The 23,921-nt window shown below is 40.0% G+C and overlaps 3 protein-coding genes and 1 long non-coding RNA gene across 4 annotated transcripts; 2 read left to right on the top strand and 2 right to left on the bottom strand.

Moving 5' to 3' along the window:
- Window positions 1–86: 86 nt before the first annotated feature.
- On the top strand, window positions 87–1,449 carry LOC122757594. The gene is made up of 2 exons (XR_006357691.1): window positions 87–730; window positions 797–1,449. It is a non-coding gene; the product is annotated as an uncharacterized LOC122757594 (long non-coding RNA).
- A 2,863-nt stretch (window positions 1,450–4,312) lies between these two features.
- On the bottom strand, window positions 4,313–5,152 carry LOC6582688 (39S ribosomal protein L21, mitochondrial). Its single transcript, XM_002008344.4, has 2 exons — window positions 4,968–5,152; window positions 4,313–4,899 (listed from the first exon to the last, which is right to left on the bottom strand). Exons 1-2 carry the CDS (start codon window positions 5,032–5,034, stop codon window positions 4,367–4,369), a joined length of 600 nt encoding a protein of 199 aa, XP_002008380.1. The 5' UTR covers window positions 5,035–5,152; the 3' UTR covers window positions 4,313–4,366.
- Window positions 5,153–5,276: 124 nt separating this feature from the next.
- On the top strand, window positions 5,277–7,283 carry LOC6582687 (POC1 centriolar protein homolog). Its single transcript, XM_002008343.4, has 3 exons — window positions 5,277–5,451; window positions 5,513–6,529; window positions 6,596–7,283. Exons 2-3 carry the CDS (start codon window positions 5,648–5,650, stop codon window positions 6,941–6,943), a joined length of 1,230 nt encoding a protein of 409 aa, XP_002008379.2. The 5' UTR covers window positions 5,277–5,451; window positions 5,513–5,647; the 3' UTR covers window positions 6,944–7,283.
- A 9,309-nt stretch (window positions 7,284–16,592) lies between these two features.
- LOC6582686 (zinc finger protein sens) lies at window positions 16,593–23,061 on the bottom strand. Its single transcript, XM_032731793.2, has 4 exons — window positions 22,558–23,061; window positions 20,485–21,620; window positions 17,959–18,109; window positions 16,593–17,238 (listed from the first exon to the last, which is right to left on the bottom strand). Exons 1-4 carry the CDS (start codon window positions 22,706–22,708, stop codon window positions 17,018–17,020), a joined length of 1,659 nt encoding a protein of 552 aa, XP_032587684.2. The 5' UTR covers window positions 22,709–23,061; the 3' UTR covers window positions 16,593–17,017.
- Between the last annotated feature and the right edge of the window lie 860 nt (window positions 23,062–23,921).

Here is a 23,921-nt window from a genome sequence, read left to right as displayed (position 1 = left end):
ACTATAAAACTGTCAACTATTGATGACCTGACTTTCCAATGGTCCTGGGCACAGGGGCGTGGCAGGAGCAATGGTACTATGTTCGTATGCTGTCTGCAATCAGAGTTGGAAATTTCTTCGCTTGCTTTTTACATGCAAATTTAAACGAGTTTCAATCACCAGCGGCCATTGTCTACGGGCGAGCTCCACTCCCAACTCCCAGCTCTCTCTTCCATTCTGTGTCTGTGTGTGTGTGTGTGCTCGTCACACTGTGCGTATGAGCTATGAAAAAGTAATTAAATTTAAGGGCGCAACCACTGGGCAGCCAGCTAGTTAGAGGGACTGAGTGCACTGAGCGAGACACCCTGGGAACAAGTAAAAAAGTGTCATTATTAACGCATTGAACGCGAATGCCAAACAAGCTGACAGCTGTGCCCCAACCAGGCGGGAATGGTGTGAATGTGTGTGTGTGTGTGTGTGTACCAAAGGATTCAGCTGGACATTCGAGTTGGTAGGAGACAAAGAGAGACGCAGAGTGAGAGAGAGAGAGATAGAGCGGGAGGTGTCTCTGACTCTCGATAGGTTTTCTCTGTTTGACGCTATTGACACTTTGCACAGTTCACAAATGACATTTATTGAAAATTTCATCATTAGGCAACTGAGCGAACTTTGTCAACTTTTGCACCATGTCAAAACTTATTTAAATCGACTCCTCTGACACGTGCGTGTGTGTGTGTGTGTGTGTGTGAGGGTGAGTGAGGGTGTACGCGTGTTTTGGGCATAAAGGTTCGCATGATATTAGTGTGGCTTTATCTAGATAACTGGAGATGTGTTGACAACCCTTGCATTTTGTGTTTCGGAAATCAGTTTGGCATCAACAGCAATTCACTGAACAGCAAAATATCCCCAAGGATATAGCCAAATTTTCTGCTCCTCTTTTTTGTTCTCTTTCGATTTTTGCATAATTTTCAAAATGAAAAGTTCGAAGACAGTTTGAAGATGCTGAAGCTTACAACAACAACAACAACAACAACAATGGCAACAATATTTATTCAACCCCAAATCGAAAAATAAACAAAATGTAAATATAATATGCTCGCTGGCTGGAGATGGAGATGGAGATGGCGATGGAGATGGAGATGGAGATGGCGATGGAGGTGGAGATCGAGATAAAGATGAATGAGCAGCACACACATTAGATTCGTGTGAGATAAGCAAAGTAGCTTTAACCAAATTTCGAATATATTTAAATGGCCTTTATATAGTATAAGAGATGCCTTAGGCTAAGCAGAGCTTAAGGCATCTGTAAGAAAATTAATTGATTATAAATACTTTCCAGATGTATTTTTAATAATTTAATTCAGCTGTGATAAAACTTAATAATCATATACATATTAAAACAGAAAGAATGTAATAATGAAATAAAATATAAAATATAGTAGTAATAAAACTTCTAGCTCAAGAGTGAAAGTCAACCCAACAGATTAGCTTAGCTAGATTTTAGATTTGTAGAGGCTTTCCTATCATATATTTCGCTCCCCCTCAGTGTTTCTCCCTCTTTTTCTATGCATTACAAGCTCAAATATTAAATTAACTTAAATAAATAATAATAAATATATAAATTTAAAAAGATATATTTTTTATGAAATGCAAAGTACCAATTTATTAGATGGAATATTCCAAAATAAAAATAGTTAAACTAACTAGAACAACTTTGCCTTAGAAATAATATGATATATGCATATATAGAAATATGCTCACAATTGTACCATAGATAAATATTATTTTATATTTATAAATATTTATTTATTTTTACTTGCTCATTTATAAATACATATATTGCAGCTTAGGTAAATATTATTTTATATTTATATACATATATGTATATATTTTTTTCTTGCACATTTATAAATACATATATTGCAGCTTAGGTAAATATTATTTTATATTTATACCTGTATTTTTTTATTTATTTTTTTTTTTTTTTTTTGCTAACACATTTTTATTTGTATATTTTCTTAGCATCATCTTTATTTTTGCTGAACGAAATAATAAGTTTTTCCCCTCATTATTTAGTTGCTATCGATCATAAGCGCTGTGCGACTCCCCTTAGCTGCGCCCCCCTTCTCCCCTCTCTCCCTAACCAGCATATTAAACAGTCGTCTGTGCCACCCTGGCGTCAGCGTCAGCGTCAGCGACAGCTACAGCAGTGGCCCGGCCACGCCCCTTTGTGGCAACAGATTCCTTTCGTGTTTTCTGGTTTTGCCTGCGGCAAACATTTACCGGATTTTCGGGCAACGGCTTAGGGTCGCCTTCAGCCTTCAGTCTCTGCCTTCAGCCTTCAGCCGTCTGCCGTCAGCTTTCAGCCTTCGGTTCGTAATCAAAAATGCAATGTTTGGCTTGGTTAAGCGGAAATCGGTAGATTGCGTCGCAGCAACTTGCTTGTTGATATTAACACCTCATACCCAGCACACATACACACACACTTACGCACACCCTGTGGCCCTCTGGCCCTCCCTCTCGCCTTTACTTTAATGGGATTTGTGTAGGTTAATGAAACGTCACAGATGATGAGGCCTTAGATTTCCAATGATATGTCAAAACTGAGTGATGCTGTTGATGGATGGACGCAATTGCCATCCTTTAGTTGCCACGCCCCACTTTTCCACCACCCACACCCCTATAGTCGTTTGCCCAGCCCTGCCCTGCCCTGCCCTGCCCTGCCCTGCCGCGCCTTGAATCCTCATGCATCAAACGCCGCAGCGCATAAATTTAGAAAATTTTTGCGACTTGAGCAACGCATTTCCATGGGATTTGTGACTGACTGAAGGGTGTGTGTGTGTGTGCTGCAATTGGCGCTGTAGTAGTAGCTGGAATTGGGCTTGTGCCTGGGCATGAGTACGCAGAGTTTGAGCCTCAACAAATAAACGAACATCCGTTGCCATCGTCACATCAAATGCAATTTTCATGGGTAAATAACATAATCAACATTTGAAGCCCCAGAGCCAGAGCCAGAACGAGAGCCAGAGCGAGAGCGAGAGGTGACGAGGAGCTGCTGTTCCTGCTGATGCAGGTAAGTAGCACCTGTCGCCGCTTAACCGCAACGAAAATGTTTCCATTTGCGTTGCCAAACGTAATTTTTGCCATATTGAAATTTGATTTGCGACACCTTTTTGGCCAAAGTGCAAGCGACATTCGCTGTCAGCTGTTTGAGCCGTGTCTCAAGTCTCTGAAGGAGGCTCCCCTTTCTCTATCTCTCTCCCTCACACACACTTTCTCTCACTCACTGGCAATTCAATTTGAGCAATTTGTGATAAATTTGTTGGGGCAGGTGAGCAAAGTGGGGACCATGTGTAACATGCATAATTTTTAATGGCATGAGACAAAATTCATTTCGAATTAGTTTCAAAATTAACGAAAAAAGCCTTGCCTTTGGCCCTGGAAAAACAAAGTGATTTTAAGTGTAGGTAAATGCGAAAGTAAGTCATGGCAGATCTGAAACTTCTAATTCATTGCACTTTCAGCAAGTTCCTCGGGCCTTAAATGGGGCTAAGCGAAAAAAAAATGAATAAATGGAAAGAAACAAAAATGTAAGCGCTTTTGCTTAGCAAAAGTGAAACGAAACATAAACAAATACGACTCGCAGCAAAGCGACTTACATCTACTGATAAAGAAAAGAGAAACTCTGTGTGTGTGTGAGTGTGTGTGTGTGTTTGTTGCCCCCCTGACTGGGCGACGTCTTTTAATGAAAGATGACAACAACCACATGCACGATAAAAGGTTGTCATTAAAATTGCAACAGTTACCGCAGCCGCAGCATTAGAAGAGAGAGAGAGAGACCTGTAAATGCAACTGCGACTGTGTTTTGGGGCTAAAGTAGGTTGACGCTTAGCAAATATGTCGCCAAATGAATGTTTATGGGAACTACAAAGGCATCGCCATGTACGAGGCATTGAATCAAGATGAAAGTTGAATATGTAATTGATTAAAGTAGCAGAGTTTGTACAGAAAGCATGCACACATTCACATGCACATTCACACTCAAGCAGTAAATGTTGACTGTGCAGAGAATTTCGAAAAGCGCGCTCAGATGAAGGCTGCCAGATGTGTATAAAAACAACCGCTCACTAGCAGTGTTATTTAACAGAGCTGAGAGCTTAACAGTCATATGTTAGGGCAACAGCACACGAACTGTAAATGTAATTTGGCTGCTCCTAAGAGAACTGCTAATGATATTTAACAGTTGTGGTTCTGAAATCAAAGAACAAAATTAATTTTTTCCGTTGTTGCGTTCTGTATAAATATTAAATAAATTATTTAAAATGACTTGTTATACTTTGTTTATCTTTTTACACATATATTTAATTCAATAAGGCAAAGTTGCTAACTAAAACAAACGCTTTGATGGCTCTGCTTCCGGCTCGGCATTGCTGTCCAGCGGGCGAGTCAGCTCAATGGAGTTGATGCGGATCATTGTATTGGGAGATCGCTGGAAGTTGATGCGCATATACTGTTTCCTGCGCTTCTTCTTGAAGTGTGTCTTCGTGTGCGTCAGCGTCTTCTCGATAATGGTGGCCTTAACAGTGACCAAGCCCGCTTCCAGAATAGGCCTACCGATCAATGTGAAGTCACGGGCACCCGCCAGCAGCACTTTGTCGAGGCTAATCTCATCGCCTATCGTTGGTGGCCAATATCCCTCGACTAAAATGATGTCTCCAGGTGTAATCTTGAATTGCTTGCCGCACAGGTGAACCACAGCGAATAGCCGGCCCTGCTCGGATTTAGCCACCTGCTGATTAATCCGCTCGCATACTGTCTGACACTCTTTCTGATGCTCCTTTGCAATGGCAGACACATCAATAGTAGCGGGTTTGTTTTGCTGCTGTAGAGTGGGAGCTAAGCTCAGGGCACGCATTGCACCTGCAATGGAAGGCGAACATGGGAACGTTATGTCATGGCATGCTGAATAGAATTCTTTACAAGCTTACCGCATAATGTGGCACGCTGTGTTGTGTGGCGCAGCAGCTGGCGCATGCTCTGTGTAAGTAGTGACATTTTTTATACAGCACTTTAGTTTGCAAAATTAATAAAGTAATAATATTAACAAATACTTGGGCAACACAAATGTGCCGATAGCTTTAGCCTCTTCGCCTATCGGTAGTGCTGTATAAGTGTTCAGAAATATCGCTTAACATCACTTGCCATTTGTAAACACTCAAAAGCTAACTGCTATGAATGCAATCAAGGTGATTTGAGTTAAGCAAGCGCTGCTTTGCACTTCATGCAATTCATTTTAAACATAAATTTACCTGTGTCGTGTTCAATTTAAATTTTTTTTTAAATATTCACCCTGGCAAGGAAATAATGTTTCGAGTTATCTAAGAGTGCGAATTAATGTCGATCAGTTAATCCACTGCATTGGCCGTAACCACCAAACTATACAATACATGTAGGATTACTGCTGTAACGGAAGTAAGTGTTGCATTCATTTTTAAATAACCATCGTGCAACAGCGCTGCCTTACTTTCAAAAGCTAACTGCTATACTACGAAAATAATCGATACATTCGCATCGAAGCAAGCGTCGCTGCGCACTTCAAGTATTTAAATTGGAGCGGAAATTTTCTGTAGTCAAACTCTATTAAAATAACTAGAAAGAACTGAAAACTATGGAGCATAAAATGTTTCAAGATCCGACACTGGAGCGCCACTTCACCGGACATAGCGGTGCCATAACACAGTTGCGCTTCAGCCCCGATGGCCAACAAATCGCAAGTAGTTCCATGGATACCACAGTTATTTTGTGGAACCTCAAGCAGGCAGCGCGTTGCATCCGATTTGCCTCGCACTCTGAGCCCGTTTATGGAGTGAGCTGGTCGCCCAAGGGCACTTTCATGGCCTCCTGTAGCCATGATCGCACCGTCAAAGTCTGGGAGCCCAAGGTACGCGGTGGCTCGGCCGAGTTTCTCGCTCACGGCAAGCCGGTGCGCAGTGTGGACTTTGATCCCACTGGGCAGCTCCTGTTGACTGCCTCCGATGACAAGTCGGCCAAACTGTGGCGCGTATCACGACGTCAGTTCATCTCGTCGTTTACCCAGCAGACCAATTGGGTGCGTGCTGCCAAGTTCAGTCCCAATGGCAAACTCATGGCCACCGTCAGTGATGACAAATCTCTACGCATCTATGACCTGAACAGTGGGGAATGTGTGCGCACCTTTACCGAGGAGCGTGCTTCACCCCGTCAGCTAGCTTGGCATCCTTGGGGCAATATGGTAGCCGTTGGCCTCGGCTGCAATCGCATCAAGGTCTTCGATGTGGTCCATAACCAGCTGTTGCAACTATATGTCGTACACTCGGCACCTGTCAATGATCTGGCTTTCCATCCAAGTGGCAACTTCCTCTTGTCGGGCAGCGATGACAAAACTATTCGCATATTGGATCTACTGGAGGGCAGGCCCATCTATACGCTGACTGGGCACACAGATGCAGTGAATGCTGTCGCATTTGATCATGACGGCAATAAGTTTGCCACTGCAGGCAGCGATCGCCAGGTGAGTGCACTGAATGAGGAAATATATGTAAATGTATAAATTATAATTCCTATCTATATATTGCAGCTCTTCATTTGGCAATCCAATTTGCATACCTATGATGCTTCACAGTTCGATGAGAAGTCCATGGCAACATCGGCCAACGACACCAGCTGCGCCTCTAAAACTAGCTTGGACGATGCCTCAAAGGCCAGCAATGATTTGAGCATTCGCATTGATCCGCGCGAATCGGCTGCTTATCGAGCGCTCGACGAACACTTCAAGGTGGTTGAAAGTGAACACTCGAAACAACTACAACCACCAATGAGCTACCTCTCCAACGCCACCAGTCCCAAATTTCGTGAACATGCGAAAGTTTCGGGTCTGGAGCAAAAGCTAAATACCAAATATAAAAGTGCTCCATTTTTTAAGTAATAGAGTTCTAAGCAAAACACACAGCTGCATCATCACATAGCAAAAACAAAAACTAAAACAACCCGAACAGCAAGCTTATAGCAAAACCTTTCACAGGTACTGGATGTATCGCTGGAATCTGAGTCGGGCTCCGATTGCTGCAGCTGTGCCGCCCAGCTCGATGACATGAACACCCAAATGATGCAGCTGGAGCAACGTTTAAGGCGTTTAGAATGTCTAATCTTTGACTCAAACTAAATACTATTTTAATGCACATCATGCATTGTGAATTCATTTTTATTAATTTAATTATATACAAGTTTTAAGTAAACAATATAAGACCTCATGATCCTTGCCTTGAGTATTGTATTGTTAATTAAGCGTTGATGTAATTATATTAGTATACGGTTAAGTATGTCATAGAAAAAATAGATACGTGGTGTATACATATATGTATGTAGCTGAAGTAGAGATTGGAGTGAGTAGTAGTAGTATACGTACATACATATATATAAGCTAGTGCTGTATGGAGATTGTGTGGAGTATTTGAGAAGAATGATTTCTCCTCTGAATATTAATTCTCCCATACTCTACTTAACTCTTATCCTCTACATGCATGTATGTATGCTTTAAACAAATGAGTATATTTTAAAAGGCGAAAGAGTGAGATCAGAAATTATCAATAAAATGAGAGACAGACAAGCAAAGAATTAAGGAGAAAACACTTGCAGTTGATTGTCGACAGAATTTTGAATACCACTAATATATTGTGCCTTTATTATAAGAGACGCTTTTACATATATAAATATGGATATGTATATGTGTAGCTTAAGAGGACAATAAAATAAGGCCGAGTCATATAAGAGAATGTATTTATTTCAATTGGTCTATTTTTTTATGATTGGCTGGAATTTTGACATACTACTCTCATAAATACCTTCTTATACATACATATTGAACACGCATAGAAATAAGTGATATATGTATTTAATTATCAAGACATGATAAAATTTCGTTATTATTACTATGATTATTATTATAACTAATATAATATTTTTTATTTACATCTGTATGTTCTTTTATTTACTAGTAATGGTAAATGTAATTATATTTAATTCTGGATAAGATTTTCTCACAACTCAATTCCAAAAAAGGCTCTGAACTAATTTCTAAAATTTATAAATTTTGTTTTAATTAATACATTTAATATTATTAATTATTCAATACTATTAATGATTTTATTTAAATTAAATCTTATATTTATAATTATTATCACATTCAAATTTGGCATATTCACATTTTGATTTTAATTGATTTGATATGAATAATATGAATTAATTTGTATTTCAATATTATAAATACCAAAAGTCAATATTCTCTTATTTTATCACTTTGGCAAATCAAGCTTCATATGTCATATACATATACATATATATAAGGAAAATATAAATAAGAAATAGCTACCCTTGCAACAGCCAATGAACTCAGTGCAGTTCATTCAACTGCTAACCAAATGCCTATGGAGCAGCTCGCTTCTAATGATCATCTCGCAGAGGGGGCAGGTTCAATGGCTTTTGTCAAGTTAACTGGTTGTTGCATTTATAAGCTAATTATGCGCTCGCGACATATTGGCACAAAATTGCAGTAGCCAAGGGCCAAAGCCAAATGCCGAATGCTGAAAGCCGAAAGCGAAGTTCAAACAAATGCAACAATTGGCAACCACAATAAACAAAAGGATACTTGAGAAATTAGTGTGACAAGCGAACAATTTCCACCTGTAGACAGTTAAGGCCGTAACTGTTCTTTGGCCAACATGCAGTTATAGGGTGCTGAACTAACCCTCTTTTTTTTTTTGTTTTTTTTTTTTGTTTTTTAATTTGGGCATAGAAAAAGGTCATTGTCATCGGGGCAGGCAGGTTCAATAAACTGAACAATTTTGCATTTTCAAATAAATAAGCTGAGAGCTCGCAAAGAACCGCAAGAAAGCGCTTAACAACTGAGCAGGATCTGCGGCCAGCCAAAAGCAAGAGCAGGAGCAAGTACCCTACTTTCGTGCAGGACATTGTAGGAGGCAGCAGCAGCAGCAGGAGCAGGAGCAGCAGGAACAGGAGCAGCAGGAACAGGAGCAGCAGTGGCAATGGCCGAGGCAGAGGTCCTGCTTGTGGCATGTGCCACAAACGAGCCGAGGCACCCTCTCTATCTGCCTCTCTCTTCCCCTCTCTCACTCTCACACCCTCTCTGCTAGCTAAGCTCAGCTTTTGCCTCTGCGCTTCGGGCACTTGCGTTGGCTCGTGTCATCTGTTGAATTATAAAATATGGCAAAGGAATTAATTTGGCCAGCTTGCGAACCGAGTCCGAATCTGGCACAGCAGCAGTCGCAGCAGTGGAGCTCTTAGGATAACGCCTAAGGACCCCTACCAATCGTTCCATCTACCGCTATGCTCTGACTGCAACTTCTTTTGCTTATCTCTGCGCACCTGTCGCTGCTCGATCTGCAGACAAAATGAAAAGGTGCGCTTAAATTCTTATAATGACTCGGACAGAGCGCAGACGCGCAGTCAGAACTTCTCCGTTCTCTGTCTGTCTGTCTCTGTGTGTGTGTGTGTGTGTGTGTGTGTTGCATCTTCTTGCCGCAATTTGTTGTCCTTTTGTTTGCCGCTTGCCGTCTGTTGCCTCCCAAATCTGTCTATAATCTGTGTTTAGGCCATGCACATTGATTTCAGCTCAACATCAGACAAAACACCTTGTGCGTGCCTTCAAAATGCACGTTTCTGGTTTCTGCTCTTGTGCCCATTGATCAAGTGCTTATGAGGGTATATTGGTTTTGTGGAAGGATGTGTTAAGGGTGAATGAAAGGCGGGATGGATGATAAAAAGTCCATGTGTACTTGATACTTCTTCAAGTGATTCTAAAACCAAGCCTAGTCGATCGAGTTGTGCCCATCTAATTGTCTCTCCGTCCGTCTATACTAAACGAACTCGTAAATTACAGAATTGAGAGAACTGAAAATGATATTATATATTCTTAAATGCCATGGCAATAAAAGTTATTCATATTTGTTCGACAACTCACTCCCTTTGCTTTTTGTCAACAAATATAGTAAAATGTATTTGATATTTGAGATTGATTTCAAGCAATGAAGCATTGGGTTACCAAGCTTATTATTATTATTATTATTATTTTTATATATAGTAATAAATAAACAGAATATGAATGTATAAGATTTTTGATTTATTTATATTTTATTTTTATTATTAATATTTTTTTTTAAATTTATTTTATATTAATGTACATATACTTTAAATATATTAGATTTTAAAATCAATTTATTTTTTCTAATTTAATTTTTTTTTTATAAAAATTTATTTCATATTCCGTGAAAATTGCATAAAAATCCCACAACAAGGAGTTAACTAAATAAATAATAAAGAAATACCCCTAGGGCGAGAAGAAGAAGCGAAGCAAGTGATATCAATGTGTTGTGTATGTGTATATATAAATCTGTAGGGTAACATGTAATCTTTGCCGGTAGTGCGCTCTGCTCAGCATTCAGTTAGGGTATTTACAAGCCATGCACTCTCGCCTCTCTCAATCGGACTTGTTTTTGTTGTTGTTGCACTCTTGGGTCTTCTCCTTCAGCTTCTTCTTGCTGCTCTTCGGCTGTGCACCTTTCTCGGGGGCCGTTTTGGCTGTGGCACATGGCAAAATCCGAACCATTTTGTGTGTTTAGATTTTGTCATTTTAATTGCTGGCTCGGGCTTTTGACTCTTCGACTTTTTGCACCCTGCCAGCTAAGCTGAGCTGATTGGCTCATTGTCTGCGGGTTGTTTTTGCTTTTTGTTTTTGTTGTTTTCTGTTTGTTATTCCGTGGCTCTTGTTGCCAATTAAGCTGTTTAAATAGATTTCACAATCTGCCTTGCCTTATATGCTATGTATATATATATACATGTATGCCCTGCCACTTGACTACCCCACACACATACATATATATTTGTATATATACCATGAACATGTAGTAGGGGTTGCCTATTTGACTTGGATTTGTCATTCATTGCTTTTGCCTTTGTCAATGTTCGCATGCAAATCGAACGAGCTTAAGATTTTCCTAAGTAAGGTAAGGCTAATCTCTGACTAACTGGCTGACTTTCTGACTATTCTGACCGTCTGGCAGCCTGGCACTCTGTTGGCTTCAGATTTGGTCGGCGAACTTGCTAAACTGTTTCCTACTTGCATTTGCCTTAGTAGACTCTAATGTCAAGACAAACAGCTGCAGCTAAGATCTGTGATATTTCTATAGAAATCATTAATTTAATTTAAGAGATTTGTGTTTAAAAAAATATAATATAATATAATACAAGTTAATATTATTATAATACATATATATTAATGTTTGCAACATAAGGCATAATCTAAAGAGATTGAAAATGTTATCTAATTAGGTATTTCCTGCAGATTAGCTTAGGTACATATTCATAGTAGACATATTATTCAGGCATAAATACTATTCATTCATCATTACCATTATAATTCATACATATATAGATATAGTATTGGTTTCAAATACTTCAATATTTTTCATATAATCTGATTACAATTTTAGGCTCGCTTTCAGAATCAATCAGTAATGGAATAATTAAAACGGATACCATGTGCAACATTCACCTGCTTCATTAATACATTTCTCTCTTACACACACATATACACACACATATACACACACACATAGACACACTCACTGCATGTGTCAATCTCTAACAATCAATCCGACATAAATTTCATATGCCCAACTCATGCTGCAGGTGACAATTGTTCTTGAGGGTAAGAGGCAATCATAACTTAACAATTTGAAGCGAGGAAAACCCATAAAAAACGAAGATCGAATAATATAAATGAGAGCAACAGCAGCAGCAGCAAGGAGCAAGGAGCCGGGAGCAGGACGCTGGCTCTAGCTGAGGCTGCGGCTTAAACTGAGGCTGAGGTTCAGGCTGTCGGCCTAAAAGGTCCCCTCGAAATTGGGTCATTTTGGCTGCTTGTAATATCGATGAGCGTGACAGGTGCAGGCGCACTTACAGCACTTGTTGTTGTTCCTCTTGTTGTTGCTGTTGTTGTTGGTTTGTGCACCTTCCATTGGTTTTTGTTTTTGTTTCATCTTTTTGCATGCGTCAGCTTGCGGCACACTCCCTCAAGGTGCACGGGGCCTAGATTAGACGAAGATTGCAGTCTGGCTGCTTTGTGGTTGACTCGAGAGATTTTTATGACTGCTGTTCGGCTGTTCGGCTGCTCGGCTGGCGTGTGGCCCACATGCCAATTGGACCGGTACAGGTTGCTGCCTCTGCCACTGCTGTTGCTGCTGTTGCTGTTGTAATTTGCCTCGACGGCAAGCCTGGCATATGTTTGCTGTAAACCGGCTCTGAGCACGCGTCTCGTCTGGCTCACAATTATTGAGCCAGGACGACGACGACGATGAGGAGGAGCAGGAGCAGGATGAGCAGGAGGAGCTGAATGTTGAGGACGAACGATGACAACGACAGGTTCCAGGATTCAGCAGGTGCTGGCGCGCCACTTGTGCGGCTCAAAAAAGGAATCGGAATCAGCGCTGCTTACAACGAAAGGACATAAACATAAATGAGCCGCTGTAACATTTTGGACTGCCCTTACCTCCTATTCGGCTCCTGCGGCACAGGTGCCTTTTGCCACAGCCCTCGTCGGCCTTTTAATTGTGCCCTCGCTTAGGTTCACCTGCAGCAGCAGCAGCAGCAGCAGCAGCCCTCGACTGCAACTGACCTAAGACATCTTTTTTTCATGTGATGGCCTCCACGTCTTCACGTCAGTCTCTCGCTCTCTCTCTCTCTCTCTCTCTCTCTCTTTGTCTGTGTAGATCCTCGCTCGACTGGCTCACCTTTTTTTTTTTTACTTTTTTAGCCGCAACTATTATTTTTATTAATAGCCAAAGTCGAAGTCGCAGCCGAAGTCAATGTGGAAGTCACCTGCCCGGCACCTTTGGCTAGGGGTAGCCGGAAAACGGATATGTTGCGGGCCTAGATCACTTCAAGGCACTTCTAAGATGATTTTCCCCTTCTTTATTTCAATTTGGGGTTGCAGCTTTTCTTTTTTTTCTTCTCTCATTTTTACATTTCTTTCTTTTCTGTTTTCATGGGGGCTTGTCGTCTATTTGTATTTGAATGCTGTACAAATTCAAATGCCATGACAAATTATGTGGGCTCAGGTGTTAACGGCTTGGGGGTTAATAAACCTGAAGCCAACATATGGCAGAGACAATCGCAACTTTATCAGCCTTAGCTCGAGCTATGCAACGGGTTTGTTTTATAGAGGTTTTGTTTGCTTCTTGAGAGGGTTTGTAACGGTGCAAGAAAATGTTTTTTGGAAATCGACAAAAATTTTTGTTTGAGTTGAATTTATTTTCTAAATAGTTTAACTATATTTTAATAAGTACCTGTTTATAATAAACATCTGTATATATTTTCCTGTAATTTCTTACAGTTCTGCTCACTGAGGCTCTTGATATATCTAATATATAATATCAAATAAAGAAATGCATTTATTTTTTTTAGAGTTGAGACTATTTACAAAATCGTCCATTTTATTTTCTTATCAACAAAGTATTTATTTTAATATATTTTTTATGAACTTTATTTACTTAAACTAAATTTTTTAAAACTAAACTTTTTCTAATTTCTGTCAGCTTTGTATTTGCTCTGACAGTCTGTTATATCTGTGCTTATTTTCACGTAGAAAGACTTCTTCTTCTTTAAAACATTTGGAAAGTCTTACCCTCATTTCAGCTCTTCCTAATATTTATATAACTCTTAAGCATATTTCTGTCTTTGAATTTGTTTGTTAGTTAGACTGCCACACTTCATGATATACTGAACCTTGTTTAACGACACGCGCTTTATATATTGTTTAAACTTATTGTCTCAGAGAATTTAGAGCTTCAACTACATTAAAAAATTGTAAATATTTGTTAATTTATTTAACATTTCTCTATTATAAAATAAATATTAGACTGTCTCAATGCAAGTTAAACCTGTAAAGATCTCTGAACTCTTGCGCTAAACTCTCTTCAAGTTTTTTTTGTTATCTATTATTATTCATTATTTATTATTTATAATTTATTATATATTATTATTTATTTTATATATACATACATATCAAAAGTTAAAAAAGAAAACTTTTTGAATTCCTGATTTTTCTGTCTGTTTTTGAGACTATATAAAGCCCATTCTCTATCACATATTCATATAATTCCTATTTTACCTCACAGTACTTTTATTTTAATCAACTTTCTGCTATATATTCTAATATGAAATTTCTCTTAACATGGCCAATATCTCTGGGCTTACATTATGAAATACTTGAGCTAGTGGAGCAAAGTCTCGCTGCGTCTCATCTGCAATTTATCGCTTTGTCGGCACTTGCCCCAAGGTCCTTGGGCTGCATTCTTATTGTTGTTGCTGATGTTGTTGTTGTTGCTGCTGCTGTTTTGTTGCAGCCGTCAATGCAATTGAACTGCATATTTTCGATCGCTGTTCTCATTTTTTTTTTTTTTAATTTTATTTTTATTTATTTTTTTTTGCTTGGCCAATATTTTGTCAATTTTCGATCAATTTGTTGCATGCCACAAGGCACAAGTGGCGAAGCGACGCACAAAGTGAAATCCTTGCCAAATGCTCGCTGATTTTGATTGCGAGCACCAGATGAATGGCGATAATGAGAGTGGGGACCCCAAGCCGCAGTCGGTGATTTGTAAACTGCCAAACTTCATTTCGGGCGTTTTAAAGTGCCGCAAAATGCATTGACATTCGCTTTACGGCTGGCAATTGCACCGATCACTGATCGTCGATGATCGCTCCCGATCTCCCTCACTGCCCCTGCCTCTGCCTTTGCCATTACCTAAAGTCAACTCTCGGGCGCAATTAGCTGGAACTTCGAACACTTATTGGCGTTTTGCCATGCCCGATCGTCGCCCGATCGCCTCCAGATCGTCTGGTCTCTTTTCCAGAATGGAAAATGCTGCCGCTGCTGCTGCTGCTTGTAATGCGGCGTTTTACAAAGCTCATTCCTAGCATACCACAATGAGCGGAGATCAAAGATCACCGCGTCACCCGAAAACAGGAGCAGCTCTCAGTCCCAAAGTCCCTCACTCCCAATTGAAGACGTGCAAAAATTTAACTATAAAATCAGGTTTTTCGTCTGCCCACAAAACACACACACACACACAGCAAAAAAAAACATATTTGGAGCATTTTTGGACAATTTGTAACAAAATGTTGCCTCATCAATTCAGCTGCTCAGAGAGTTCGTCCTTGATACAAATGTATTTAACACTAATAGAGACAAGCAAATTTATAGATCAGCAAATATTTGTGCCACTGAAGGACGCTTGAGCTGCAACCCCTAAAGACTGGGCTGCTTAAATTGCTGCAGAACATTTCAGGAATTTCATCAGCTCCGCAGAGGAATTTTTATTAAACAGCTAAGGATCTGCTGAACTGTAAATAGCCTTTAATGTATATTTTATTTTATATGTATATTTGTATATATATTTTTTATTGAAATATTTTTATCTATGGCATATATTCAGTATAAAGTCTGCTTTAGTGTAATGATAAATAAAAACTGAATAATGTTAAACAATAATTCCGTACAGAAAAATTATACATCAGCGCTAGATTGTTCTACAAAAAATTAAGGCCTACTTTCTATTGATGAAATTTTAATTTTTCTACAAAAGAATGAAACTTAGCTTAGAATGAACTGAAACAAAGTTTTAGATGTCCATTAAAAAAAGGAGTCATTGATTTTTAGAAAATATTTAAAAATTATAAATATAATATTATAAATTAAAAAAAGTCTCAGCTATTTAATTGAACTCAAAAAAAAAAATATATATACAAAATTTACAAAAACGAAAAGTTTAAGATGCTTTATTTAGGTTAAGAGTTTTAGCTAATACTGAATGCTGAAAAATCTCTTAATGAAGTGAGAGTCATTCAAGAAGAGTTTTTAAAAGATGTAGAAGACGCCTTTAGCTATTTAGGAAAATGTTTTGTTAAAGGAAAAATCCTTTGCGGTTCTTCAAAATATTCAAAGCCCTCAAAATGAATTCATCATAATATTCACCTCAATCAAACATACAATACAAATGGTTTACCATAAACAGTTTCCAAATAATTGTCACACATATTTAAGGTTCTTTAGCTTTCAACTTTATTTTCGCCAAAAAATTACAATTAAACATAACTAAATACAAAATGAAAATGGTTTTTATAAATTAAAGAGAATTGTCATAGGAAAACTTAAACGCTAATACAATCATATAAATAAATCAGGTTCTCAAAGGAGCTTAAATAATTTAAGTAAATATAAATATAGTGTAAATAAAACAAGAAATTTGTCAGTTTACATTACAATAATAATAATAATAATAATAATAATAATAATAATAATGACGCTTTATGCCAATTGTGGTTGTTGTTGTTGTTGTTGGGATCTTTGGTACTTTTAGCTGCGTTTTCTTTGCCAATTTTGGATTTGGTATTTAGGGTAAAAAAAAAATAAACAAATTCAAAAGATGTATAAAACATTAACTATGAAATAAATTATGTTAGCTTAGATCTAAATAATATTTATTTACTTATAAATAAATATGCTTAAAGAGCTAATTTGAAAAGTCTTTCTTTTTTTTTTTTTTTTTGGGCGTATTTACAGAGCTTAGATATAAGATTGAGCAGAGATTAACTTAGCTAGTAACTAGTGCGCGAGAAATACACTTTCCTTTCGCTTAACAATATATTTAAATATGTTAATATTTTTTTTTATGTTTTTTTAAATTTTCTTTTCGGTTGCCTAAACAAAACAAACTTTGGCTTCATAGCAACGACTTAGACGACTTTGCATTTGCAGGCATGCCAACTTGGTGGTAACTGGTATTCTTAGCTTAAAATCCACTGGATTCGATTGGTGTCTCATCTTTCGATATGTACATAAATGTATATGGAATACATATATATATATATGTATGGATATTTGTTATTTATTATTTACATTATATATATTTATAGCTGCTGGGGCCTAGCAGCTGCTGCTGCTAACCTCCATTTTGATGGGCATTGAGGGCGCCTCCTCGTGCCGGCTCTCCCGATGACGCCGCAGATCCACCTTGCGCTGGAAGGACTGATCGCAGAGGCCGCAGCCGAAGGGCTTGTAGCCCGTGTGTTTGCGCATGTGCGTGATCAGATTGGAGCTCTGGCTGAAGGCCTTCAGGCAGACGGTGCACTTGTGTGGCTTCTCACCTGCGCAAATCAATAAAAAACAATTATTGTAATGAAAGCAAATTTATAAAATGAGAGAGAGAGAGACAGGGGAAGCAAAAGAGAGAGAGAGAGAGGGGTAGGTGTTTATTAATTGTGTAACTTTATTATATTTTGAGCAATTAGACAAATTGAAAGCTGATAAACATCGACGAACGTTTGCCGATTTTAATGGACTTGACTGCGACTCTACGAGGGTGGCTCAAATCACACATTAGGGTGGACATGCATGCAAAGAGCTGTCAAGTCAGTGCTGTTTAAGTTCGTTTATACGTTTGACATATTTGCAGAGCATTTATAGGGTTTATATATAGCGAAAAGAGAGAGAGAGAGAGAGAGAGGGAGGGAGAGAGGGAGAGAGAGAGAGAGAGAGGGGAGGGAGAGAGGGAGAGATAGAGAAGGAGTTATTATGCATTTTTATTGCATGTGAAATTGAAAAGAATTTGGAATATTATATGAATTTATTGAGGACTTCTTATGAGATATATTAATATACATAGATAGCTATAGCTATATATAGAGCAGCCCTTTCTCTCTTAATTTTTAGCACATGCCAAAGTTTAACTCATGTGGGTCAACAGCTCACAAACAGAGCCTGCTTATCACATATGCTAATATCAGAAAGAGCTAGATATGGAAAGAGAAGATGTATAGAAAGAGAGAGATGGAAAGAGGGAGACATTTAGAGAGCGTGAAACTTACCCGTATGTATGTACGTGTGCTTCTTCATATCGGACTTCTGATGGAATCGCTTGCCGCAGTACTGGCAGGGATATGGCCGCGTGTCGCTGTGTATTAGCAGATGTGTGGATAGTGTTGAGGAGCGCTTAAATGATTTGCCGCACTGTTTACACTGCAAGAAAAACAATGCCGAATTGGAGCAGGCTATAGTAAATAATTGAAATAATGAGATGTCTTATTTGAACAGCCTGATGGCGGCAAATAAAATCTCAAACAGAATAATAATGTGTGTGCCAAATACTTATGAATTAAACTAGATTTGTGAGTGGGCAAATATTTGGCAACAGGTGCCTCGAAATAGGGTAAAACCCACAGACACAGCTAGACAATATGGCTGACTGGCAGGCGAAGGGAGGGGCGACAGATAGAGAGCGCGGAAGGCGTGGCAGCCTTATCATAATACTTTTTGCGTTTATTTTTATGAAACAGCTAAGCAAATAGCCGCAGCAGCAGCTCAGCTACGACTCAATGTTAAATCTCAAGTGAAATACATTTCTCCAAGAAAAAGTGTTATTAAGCTATATATATATAATATCTGTATATCATGTTGATATATAGACGTATATGTGCATGTGTGTGTGTTGTTGTAGGCCAAACACAGCTGTGGGGGCATTGGGTATCGAGTATCGAGGACTGGGCAACGGGCCTGCTCTGCGCCTCGTAACATCTTCGCATCGAGCAGATTAAATGTTTGCACAGTTTGTCTGGCTGCAACATGCAACAGTATCTAAACATTGTCGCTCCCGTATTGACACAACTCAATCCCATTCCCAACCACCTCGGCTACGTGTGTGACATTTATAAGAAAAAACAAAGTGAGAGAAAAAAAAAAAAAAAAAACGAAACAAAACAAAAATATTATTAATAATGAGAAAAACCTTTCGAAAACCTACGCATACTGTCAATTGACACAAGTGCTACACAACTGCTCCAAAACAAGAAGCAAAAAGAGAAGAAGAAATATCACAAATTATTTTACGTTTTCACTGTGCTTTCTGGATTTTCTATTTGTGGATTGCATTTGAGCTGTATCCATGCCTAGACAGAGCCCCAATTAGTTGGCCCATTGTTGCGGCCCCAGTCTGAGCCATAATGTCAATTTGCTCAGCTCGAAAACGTAGCGGAAGTTGGCAAAACTCTCGCGTAGAAACCCCAAATACATGACTCAGCCGCAGACTCAGCCTCAGCCGCAGACTCAGCCTCAGCCGCTTGGAGTCCGAGTCAAGTCAAGTCGAGTCGAGTCTGGCCGGGTGGGCCAGCAGCAGATGTAAAGACTTACAAAAAAAAAAGCGGGGCCAAGAAAAAATATGACTGCGCCTGCGTCCAGGACTCGCGCAACTGTTTCGACCATATGTCTGGAAACCCTTTTAGCTCGGCTATCGCATTTCACATGCTCTCCCTTTCATTCTCTCCCTCTCTCTATCCCACGTTGCTCTGGCGAATGTGTGAAAACGTAGCTGGCAGTCGCGGGTGTTGAAATGCCTTTGATAAAAACATAAACTGACAGCGGGGGTAGTCAGAGCATGACCATACCCCGACCATGCCCTGGACACCGACCCTACGCAGCTCATATGACATACCTTGGTCGTGTGCCCCGGTGCTTAATGTGGCAAAAAATGCATGTGCTTACGAGAGCCCTTGAACAAAACGACAATTATGATTGAGCCCAAAACATTGAAGGCGTCATTTCAATGCATAAATCTTCCAAAGGGCCTCCGACCTTACAGGGAGAAGGAAGGGTTCACTGCTCCAGCCCATTCGGAATATAATCAAAATTATTTGATTAACTAATTGCGTGATTTCGATTGTGCCTAATTGAATTTCCATAGAAGAGTTCGAATGTAAATGCAAACAGTTTGTGTTCTTTATGACATGATATTGTGCTGCGCCACTTTCCCAAATTGAATTGGGTGGACAAACTGTGGGCAGAGCAATTAAAACGCGACAGGAACCTCGAAAATATGAAACAATTAACACGGGTAAATTGAGAGAGAGAGAACGAAAGAGAGTGAGAGCGGGAGGGAGGCAGGTACTGCGAGGGGGAGTTAGACACGCAATGCAAGCGATATAGCCAGATATATGCTGAAGACTTATGCACTGAGTTTACGATATGAAAGGGAAATTGAAAAAGGGCTTCTATCTCGACCCCCAGCTGATGTCACGTGATTGGGTCATTAGCAGCAAGGACAAGGCTTTGACAGTCTGCAGATTATGATTTAGTTTTCATAGATTTATGGCAGATACTTCAGATAACTAAGTATAGAAAATCCATTTTAGATTTCTGGCAGATACCTCAGATAGGAGTTTGCTATTAATAAATATAGAAATGCTCCACTCTGCCTCTGCCACTCTCTCTCTATCTGTCTCTCTTTCTCCTTCTCCTCTCTCTCAGTCTCAGCCTCTTGCACTTCCGCTTTTAACTCTGATTCGATTTTGACCAACGACAAGAAAAAAGAGTGGATCAAATGAACTTCCCGTCTGGCTTACCTGAAAATTTCTGCCGGTGCGCTTCTCCTGCTCGCACTCGCCTTGATACGATGATGAGGAGGACGAACGACGCGCAACATCTGTGGCCGTTGAGTCAGGATGTTGCTGCTGCTGCTGGTGCTGCTGCTGCAACTGTTGGTGCTGCTGCTGCTGCTGCTGGGTCGTGTGTTGCTGCTGGTGTTGATTACGCATGTAGCCCAGTTCGGCGGCAGCCACAAGACCCATGAGTGCTGCTGCCGAACGTTTGCTCTCCTGCTCAGCCTCCGACTCGGCTTTAACCTGCTGCTGCTGCTGTTGTTGTTGCTGCTGCTGCTGATGTTGCTGCTGTTGCTGCTGCTGTGTCTTGAGGTGCTGTGTGAACAGCTCCAGATTGTTGCCAGTCAGGCCGGCCATGAAAGCGCTGCGATGTGCGTACAGCTGCTGCTGCGCCGTCTCAAAGTCCAGATCCTGTGCGACACTCGTCGAGGACAGCGGCGACTGCAGCGACTGCATTGACGATATGGAGGCAGCCGAGCGACGTTCGTACTTGAACTTGCGCACTATGGGATCCACTTGCTGCTCCTCAAAGTCTTCACTAGCAGCAGCTGCTGCTGCTACTCCTGCTGCTGCAGCCTCATGCCGCGAGGAGCGCTCGCACATGGATGCCGGCGACCAGATGATGTTGCCCTGCGAGCGACGCTGCTGCGAGGGAGTCCCAGCATTGGCAGTCTTCAGATTGACAGCCCTCAAAGGAGGCGGCGTGGTCAGATGCAGTGGCTGCTCCCGCTCATCCAGGCTGAGGCTGCCGCCGCTCAGGCTGCTGCTGCGGCTGCTGCTGCTACTGCTGCTGCTGCTATTGTGATCGTGATCCTGCTCCGAGTCGGATCTGGCGCGTTGTTTGGTGCTCAAGTTGAGCGGCATGTCCTCGTCCTGCTGCAGCTGCACATGATTGCTGCGGCTGCTGTTGTGCTGCAGCTCTTGCTCCTTTTCGGGCGTCAGTGCAAAGTCGCGATCGCGCTGCCCCAGTACAATGGAGGCGGGCGACTTAGGAGTCATTGGCGTGAGGGGCGTGCCCAGAGCCGAAGCCGACGACAGCAGAAACTGCGGCCAAAGCAGAGCGCTCGAGTAGAGCAGCGGATTGTAGAGAAAGGGCAGATCTACATGGGAGCATTCGATATATAGAAATTGACAATTAGATATAGAGATACATAGAAGGAAATATATGAATAAAAATGCCTGATAATATTCAATATCAATGAGATTTCCTGATCAACATTTGATTAGCTATATTTTGAATGAATTTTAAATTCAATGATTATGGAAGCAGTTGAAGTGATATTAACTTGACTTAATATACATAATGCATATATTTTATAAAGGTCTTTTAAATATATATATTTGTATATATTAGAATATATTTTTAAAAAAATTAAATGTTTTAGAATATATTTAATATATATCATTTTCAATACATAGAATATATTAATAATTTATATTTACTTATTTGGCAATTCTTAAAAAATTTAATAATGATGAAAATTATGAGAGCTATTTTCAAATATAATGGGAATTATAAGATTTGCAATAATAGTAGCTTTGAAGCTCTGATCAAAATGGATCATTGAACAAGAAATTCTTCAAGAAATTCTTATTAATTAAATGATTTGCTTCTATTCTCTTTATTCTTTCTCTGAGCTTGTTTAAGCATTAAACAACATTTTATTTGGACACTATTTTGTATTAGATATTTTAAAATTTTCATTTTACTTTGTGGAAATATTTTAAATATAAATAATATATATATTTTCAGTTTTTGAACCTTAATAAGGACTTTTTTTATTTTATTTGCAGATTACTAGACTATTTCCTCCATATACATATATATCAAGCGCTTACTTAATGCTCATCTTTGAGGCTATATCCCTTAAATATTTCAGACCTTCATAAAGTCTTTTCTGCTCAGCTTTTCTATTTGGCTGATCTTCAGGGAATTTCTGAGATATTCTATACACTAATTCATCAAGGCTCAATTGGACCTCACTTTAAAGTTCTCTCACATCTGCCATAGATCATATATTTCTTCGATCTACTCACCTCGATTGTTTAGTTTTTGTGCGGCAGCCGATGCTATAACCGTATTGAAGGCCGAGGCGCGCTGCATCCATTGCTTGTCCAGAGTTGGACCCGCGTAGCCCGCTGGACTTGGCTGCGAGTGCGGCGATGGCGGCGGCGACAAATGATTCATTTTGTTGGCCTTAAGCACTGGCTCTTATTGGCTTTTAATTTGTACTTTTTTGGTTTAGCACTTTCCGCAAATACACTTGGCTAAGTTAAATTTGGCCAATATAATTTTCGATTTCTTTTTTTCGTTTAGTTTATTTCAACTAAAGCTTGACAACAATTTGAAGACGAGACACGAACACAAAGATCGCTGGAATTTCTCAAATTATTTACTAACTTTTCTTTAACTTTAGCTTTACTTTGTTTTTTATGTATATTTTTCTTAAATTTTTTGGTAACAGATCTTTGTGTATGGAAAGCTGGTTCGCTTGTGAGACGCACACGTCTGTATCGCTCGGTGCTTCGCACCTGACTGAATCTTTGGCCGATTGTGCGGTTCTAAATTGAGCCAACGGTGAAGCGAGTGCCAGGCCGACTTGGCCCGAAAATCGAGGCTCGAGCCGTGTATGTGTGTGTGCATAAGTATGAGTGTGTGTGTAAGCCGAATCAAAACGAACCCTCGTTGCATTCGTATTGGTGTTGACTTTAGTGGTGGCTCTTGAGCCCTTTATGTTTGCCTCTTTGTGTGTGTTTGAGTGTATGTGTGTGTGTGTGTGTGTGTGTGTGTGTGTTGCCAACTCTGGTTTTTCAACTTTGGCAGCAGTTGGCAGCCGCTGCTGTTGCTGTTGCTCTTGTTGTTGCTGTTGTTGTTGCTGTTGTCCTGCATGTTGTAAGGGTCAAGACACACAGTTACGCAGCGCCAGGGCCCGCGCCGCCTGTTCTCCTCTCTATCAGTTGCTTTGATCGTGCGCAGCTCAAATTGTTGTTGTTGTCGCTGCTGCTGTTGTTGTTGTTTTTGTTGGCAGCACGCGTTTCTCAACTAATTGGTATGCAGTTAAAGTTTGGCGGGCGTTTGCTGCATTGTTGCTCTGCGCTGCCCTCGCCGCGCTGCTCATTTCGTATTGTAACTGTTACAGTTGTTATTGCTGCAGTTGTTGCTGTTTCAGTTGCAGTTGCTATTGCTGTTGGCACAACTGACACCAACTGTTGTCCAGCCCGAAGATTATGCTTGTCACTGACTCAGCTGAAGTACAGGCGCGTGTGAGCAACTCCAAAGGATACTCGAGGGTTGAGCGTTAAGCAAACTGTGATCTAAATGATCTGACTGATCCCAGAGTGTGAGAAGTTTGTACTCTTTAAACAGATATGTAGCCGGATTATTGGCTAAGCATATGTAA

The sequence above is a fragment of the Drosophila mojavensis genome, unplaced genomic scaffold (genome assembly GCF_018153725.1).
Source record: "Drosophila mojavensis isolate 15081-1352.22 unplaced genomic scaffold, ASM1815372v1 contig_74, whole genome shotgun sequence".
Classification (NCBI taxonomy): domain Eukaryota; kingdom Metazoa; phylum Arthropoda; class Insecta; order Diptera; family Drosophilidae; genus Drosophila; species Drosophila mojavensis.
This window is presented reverse-complemented; position numbering and strand designations above follow the sequence as displayed.

What these genes read in the sequence shown, in the direction of transcription:
- LOC6582688 (XM_002008344.4), bottom strand. Translation starts at nt 5,034, where the DNA reads ATGTCACTACTTACACAGAGCATGCGCCAGCTGCTGCGCCACACAACA. An exon ending in ACAGCGTGCCACATTATGCG is followed by an intron (nt 4,900 to 4,967) that starts GTAAGCTTGTAA and finishes CTTCCATTGCAG; the next exon opens with GTGCAATGCGTGCCCTGAGC.
- LOC6582687 (XM_002008343.4), top strand. Translation starts at nt 5,648, where the DNA reads ATGGAGCATAAAATGTTTCAAGATCCGACACTGGAGCGCCACTTCACC. An exon ending in CTGCAGGCAGCGATCGCCAG is followed by an intron (nt 6,530 to 6,595) that starts GTGAGTGCACTG and finishes TATATATTGCAG; the next exon opens with CTCTTCATTTGGCAATCCAA.
- LOC6582686 (XM_032731793.2), bottom strand. Translation starts at nt 22,708, where the DNA reads ATGAATCATTTGTCGCCGCCGCCATCGCCGCACTCGCAGCCAAGTCCA. An exon ending in ACAAAAACTAAACAATCGAG is followed by an intron (nt 21,621 to 22,557) that starts GTGAGTAGATCG and finishes GCTCCCATGTAG; the next exon opens with ATCTGCCCTTTCTCTACAAT. An exon ending in GCACCGGCAGAAATTTTCAG is followed by an intron (nt 18,110 to 20,484) that starts GTAAGCCAGACG and finishes TTTTTCTTGCAG; the next exon opens with TGTAAACAGTGCGGCAAATC.